Source organism: Athene cunicularia (assembly GCF_003259725.1).
Source record: "Athene cunicularia isolate RWA chromosome Z unlocalized genomic scaffold, athCun1 chrZ_part2, whole genome shotgun sequence".
In the NCBI taxonomy this organism is placed as follows: Eukaryota; Metazoa; Chordata; class Aves; order Strigiformes; family Strigidae; genus Athene; species Athene cunicularia.
In genome coordinates this window covers 20,409,677-20,415,258 of record NW_020799143.1, presented here as the reverse complement: position 1 = coordinate 20,415,258, position 5,582 = coordinate 20,409,677, and the positions used below count along the sequence as shown (strand labels likewise).

Genomic DNA, 5,582 nt, shown 5'->3' with positions numbered 1-5,582 from the left:
CATAGCAAAGGGTCTTCTGGACAGACTCAGTCTGTGACACCTATGGGAGGCTGGGCATCTGTTTATATAAAAGACCAGGAATGGCCCTTCCTCGGTTGTTTTTTTCACTTGGGATGTTTTTAAAGAGTCTCTTTTTAAGCTGATCTGAGGAGGAGTCATTCACAGCTTTCTTGCCATTGCAGTACAGCTGATGTGTGCCTGCCTCTGTCCCACAAGGCTGATGACTGCTGAGCAGGCAGCAGCCAGATTCAGCACTGATGCTTGGGTATGTTTCTGTTCACAGCATGCGCTGCCAGTCCCTTCTGCATATGGCCATGTTCCGTTACAAGAAAGATGCTGCCATGAAGTACTCCAGGATCCTGAATGACCACTTCAAGGTAGGGCACATGTGTTACTGAGCTGCCAGCTGGATGGCTGTGGGACTTACTGTTGTTGCCTGAATAGCACAAACCTAACAAGAGTTCTGTTCCTTGCTGCAGAGCTCTTCTAGATCAACACAATTACATTCTCCGTGTGCTGCAAAGTCAGATTTAAAAATACGTAAGTTGTCATGTTTCTACGAAGGTGTGAGCGAAAACAGGAGCCTGAGTGTTTGAGTTGCAAGCTGGATTTGAGAGTGCCTCGCCACTCGCTCCTTCTTGCCCCCTGAAATCCTACCGTTAGGGGCAGGAGTATTTCTGCTCTCTCCTTCCTGTCTTTTCTCCTTGGAAAGGGTTTTTGTTGTTATGAGATCCAGAGTTATGCCTTCACCCTGTGGTAGCAGAGCTTCCATAGTGTTTTCTTTGGCTCAGTCACCACGTAAGAAAAAGAAGCTACTTTTCTAATTTCTGAGTTGTTGAGCATTTTCTCCTTCCTGTGTACCTGCAGCCGTGGTGCTGTGTACGTGGCAGCAAAAGTCAAAGTCAAGCTGTCACATAACTGTGTTTGCCCTGTTTGAATGACAGGGAGTAAGAAAGAGTTTTTCTGTGTGCGGTGGCAATTGCATTTGGCAGAGAGCTACCCAGCTCCACGCCTGTCCCTTCTAACGCTGTGGTTGGGAGAGGCTTGGTTGGTTTTTAAGAGTAATGCTGAAATTCCAGTTATTTTTCTGCCACCTCGCACGGTACAGTTTACTGGGAAGTCAACGGTCTCCCCAGAGCAGCGGTGGAAGCCCTCTCCTACCAGTGACTAAAACTGGGCTGGGTGAAGTAGTGATGTGATGAAGCCAGCCTGTGTTGGAAGGCGGGCAGCTGTCCACATTCACCTTCCCTAGGGCTATAAAGAAGTGTGTGTAGGCTGACCTGGCTGCTGTGACCAGCTCTCAGAAAACTCCAGCCTCCATCAGCAGGGAGCTTCAGCGTGGCTGACATGGCAGTCGTTTGGAAAAAGCATTCAGATATTCTGGTGAAGGTTTCCACAATTGGGTGTTGGGAGGTGGATGGGTGGCCCTTTCTGATGTTTGATCCCATATTTTCTTTTGCCAAGAGGAGTCCTTTGAGTCACAAATTGCTTCAAAAGCCTTGGCCTTGCACTTGAAGGACATTTTCTGAACACATCTCAATTTTCAACACTCCACTCCATCCTGCAGGCCTGGATGATACCAAATAGCTCCTGGCATAAAATAGTCTGATGCCTTTCACTCTGAAGTTAAACACTCATGACGTTATTTCTTTCTCCTGCAGAAGCACAGGCATGACTTATGCTGGCAGCTACAGTGGGAACAGCATTGGCTCTTCAGTCACTGTTCCCTACAACATCCCAAACATCACCTCTGCCTGCATCAGCATCACTTCCTATATCCTCTATGCCTGTGATATTTGGGAAAAAGCCAATGCACTGGCCAGGAAGAACACGGGTAAATTTTGCCCTCTGGCTTTTCGGTCACATGTGTTGTGGTTGTGTGCATGTACTTTCTTTAATCCTAACACTCAGTGTAGCAAACACCATACACAAAGACCAAAGCGTCCGTATGTTGAAGCAGACAGCTGTGGCTCATTGGCAGGTTATTGGCAGAGACACCCGGTGGTGATAAATTGATGAGCGTTCCAATTCAGAAGTTGTCTTGGCATCCTCAGAGGTTTTAAGAGCTAAGGGATGAGGGTTTCAAGTGCAGGGAACCAGACAAAGTGCTTCATGGCAACATGAGAGGCATAAGAGGTTTTTTGCCATTTGTTTTTCCCTCGGGGGCACTTAGCTTTTCTGAGTTGGTTCCCCTTCTGTAAAAACAGGTTTTGGGCCAGTAGCCTTGTGTTTTAGTTGGTTTGTCAAACTTGTAGGTATTTTATCCTTGAAAATGGTGAAGCTGGCTTCTCTCCATAACAGAGAAGCTGAGCAGCTCTTGCATTGGAGTCCCTGCTGGGCACGTGACCAGTATTTGCCAGTAGCATTTCCTAAAATTGATACTGCTTTTTGGATTTTACAGTTTTGTTGTTCGCAGTTTTGTTTTCTCCTGTGGCACAAGCAGTGTTGAATAAGCCAAAGCCCTAGAGTGCTTTAAAAGCCAAACTTCTGTGAGCTGCTGTGGGCGACAGGATGTATTTCCACCATCTGTTGGCAGACTGGCACGAGAAAATAAGCACGATGAGCCTGGCTGAATTGTGGGAGGGCTGTAAAAATCCTCATGCTGAGGCAGCTGCTGAAATTCAGAAGGCTTTGCAAGTCTCCTTTGAAGAGAGTAACTTCAGTTCCTGGGTGTCCTCTGAGCAAATCTGTGCTTGCAGCAGCAATGCGTGTGTAATGTTTTGGTTTATATCCTCCAAAAGCTGATAAAAGACTGTCACTGAGAAGGACAAAACCTGGCTAGCAAATACTCCCAGGGGAGTGGATCTGTGAGGGAAAATAGTAAATACTCTGGTGGGCTTGGCAGTTGTTGTTGCTGTTCTGGATGGTGGAGGAGTTTCAGAACTGGAGCTTGTTGATAGTCACCGTTTAAGGTACAGATGCTCAGAGGTACAGAGAGCAAGTACATCAAAGAAAAAAAAAAAAAAAAAAAAAAAAAAAAAAAAAAAAAAGAAAAAGCCAGATCCTTAATTCTTTTATGCAATTTGTAGGGTATAAGAGGAGGAGGAAAGAGCAGTGGCCTTCAGCTATTGAGTTCCCTTAAAGAGGGAAGTCGAAAATCAGTGGAAAGTGGTTAGTTGTGACTGATGTTGGAGCCACCTGTGCAGACCTGGAGCTGGCATCAGGAGAGGAGGACGCTCTTAAATCTGTCTGACGTGCCCCACTGCAAGCAACCCAAACCAGAGATATCTCTCCTGGCCAGCTGTAAAGATTTTGAAACCTGTTCAGCTGATAATTCCTGATGTCTCCAGGGTCTGAGAATGGACAAAGTAAAGGGACCAGCCCAGTGTCAGCAGTGTGTGCTGCCAGCCATCGCTGAGAAAGACACCAAATTTGGCCGGTTTAAAACCTGGAGGAGACACATGGTAGGGAGACTGGAGTGTGAACACCCAAACTCCTGCCCACCTACCGTGGCGTCTCGGTGTCCTTTCAGAGTCAGTGCCTGGAGAAGCATTTCAGTGTGGGTGTGCTTGTGTGAGTGCATTTTCCTCCCACGTGCCCTGTGCTCTGTGCTTGTTACGCTTCCCTGCCTTCGACTATCTCTGAGCTCTCTGCATTAACGATGTGTTTAGCGGGACCTGCTGACTGACAGGGTGCTGCTGCTGCTCCTCCCTGACCCTCGCCTGTCAGATGTGCCTGTTGTGTGAAACCAACCACATGTTTTCTCCCTCTCTCCCTCCCTCCCTCCTCTTTTTCCAGAGATTTTTGCTGAACTCAGCACAGCGACGTGCGCTCTGGCACTGAACAGCAGCATGACCGAAGAGGTACGCTATGCTAGGCAGGGTTTACAGTGGCTGAGACGGGAAGCAAGTACACCTTAAGGTGGGTGAGTACCTGGAAATGTTTTGCACTTTTGAAGCCTCAGTAACAGTCTGACTCATTGAATTCTTGGATTAAAAGAACCTGCATGGGAACATGAATGGAGATAGAAGGAACCTGGTTATAGTGGAACACCAACACCGCCTCCAACACCAGCACCGATACCTGCACCAACACTGACACCCGCAGCAACACCGATACTGACACTGCCACCGTCACCTGCATCCACACCGACCCAGACACCACCCCCAGCACTGACACTGGCATTGGCATGTGCAGTGTCAAAAGAGAATAAAACTTCTTCTTTTCTTTTTTTTAACTCAGTGGCAGCAACTGGGTGCTTCGTTCCGTCCTATCTGTGCGGAGACCAGGGAGGGGTTGTCCTGTGCGCATAGGCTGGGGTGGAAGGATTTCGGGGTGCTGATGGAGACACAGAAGGCATTTGGTTTGTGGCAGGAGCCTCTGGGAGCAGAGGGATCAGCCTCACCTCTTCTCCCTCTTCTCCCCTAGAAAGCAGCAGAGATCTGCCGCAGCAGAGCAGCGGTGTGCTCGGGGCGCGGGGCGTGCGGGGCGTTCAGTGGTTCCCATTCGGCACTGCCACCGACCCCGGCACCGACCCCCTGTGAACATTCCGGGTGTCCCCAAGAGCTGCAGAGCTCGTTTGCCCAGACCTGGCATCAGGCTTGGCCAAGGGAGGGGAGGGGGACGGGGAACCCAACGCAGGCATTGCTGGGGGGGAATTCTGAAGTTCTCTCTGTCAATACAAACGAACTCAAGGCCTCATTTAGCAGCTCCAGACTGCGGAAGGCGCAGCCCTGTCAGCAGAGGCTTCTTCCTTCAGCGGCCCCGCGGCTGTTCTGCACTGCCTGTGCAGAGGGAACGGGGAGCCGAGAGCACCTTCGGGCAGACACAAAGGCACCCTCTGCTTGGCTTCCAGACGCCCCCCGAGCCTTTCTTTTACCTTCTCAGCCCCCTCCCGGGACAAACAACAGCGTTCCCTGCTCCCTGCCGGGCGAGCTGGCCCCGGGAAGTGCCGGCACTGCCCCCAGCCCTGCCCCGCTCTCCCACCCACGGCGCGTCCCTTCCACAGGGGGTGGGAGGAGCGGAGGGCACTGGGTGGTGTGGGGCTGTCCTGCGGGCAGCACGGAGCGTTTCACCTTCCAAAGCTGCCCTTTCCATGTAAAGAAAAGGGAGATCAACCCCTATGAAGGTAAAAAAGCCTGAGCCTGCCCTGCCCGTGCACCCACCCTGAGCACCACAGTGGCCTTTCGGGGGGCACCGGCCCTGGGGGTGCTGGGAGAGAGGCTGGGAGGCTTTGCTGTACTCCGTTGTGCGGAGGTACAGCAGCACCAGTGGCACCTTTCCCGGTTCCGGACCCATCGGAGGGGCCGTGGTTGGGAGCGCTTCCCCACCTGGAGAGCTCGCGAGCTGGCAGACGGGCGCAAGTGCAGGTGCAGGGGACACGCCATGGCTCAAGAAAACACCACAGAGGCATTTTTCCTACTTCAACATTCCCTCAGAATCAGGAACATTCCACCTCATTTGAATCATCAAACGTCAGGTGTAACAGGGCTCTGATCCAGTTGAAGATGTCCCTGTTCACATCACAGGGTTGGATTAAATTGTTATGTAGGGGGAGGCGCTTGGAAGATCTTGCGATGTACAGGAAAAACAGAGGCACATGAAATGATCTCGTGATGCATGGAAAGAACAGGGAACTAAAG

At 50.8% G+C, this 5,582-nt stretch overlaps 1 protein-coding gene across 1 annotated transcript; it reads left to right on the top strand.

Moving 5' to 3' along the window:
- Positions 1-247: 247 nt before the first annotated feature.
- On the top strand, positions 248-3,950 carry LOC113490181 (AF4/FMR2 family member 1-like). The gene is made up of 4 exons (XM_026866471.1): positions 248-377; positions 480-523; positions 1,662-1,834; positions 3,739-3,950. Exons 1-4 carry the CDS (start codon positions 258-260, stop codon positions 3,858-3,860), a joined length of 459 nt encoding a protein of 152 aa, XP_026722272.1. The 5' UTR covers positions 248-257; the 3' UTR covers positions 3,861-3,950.
- The last annotated feature ends 1,632 nt before the right edge of the window (positions 3,951-5,582 follow it).

Excerpts from the sequence above, each read along its gene's own strand:
- LOC113490181 (XM_026866471.1), top strand. The coding sequence starts at position 258 with ATGCTTGGGTATGTTTCTGTTCACAGCATGCGCTGCCAGTCCCTTCTG. Across the intron at positions 378-479 it reads TCCTGAATGACCACTTCAAG|AGCTCTTCTAGATCAACACA; the intron begins GTAGGGCACATG and ends TCCTTGCTGCAG. Across the intron at positions 1,835-3,738 it reads ACTGGCCAGGAAGAACACGG|AGATTTTTGCTGAACTCAGC; the intron begins GTAAATTTTGCC and ends CTCTTTTTCCAG.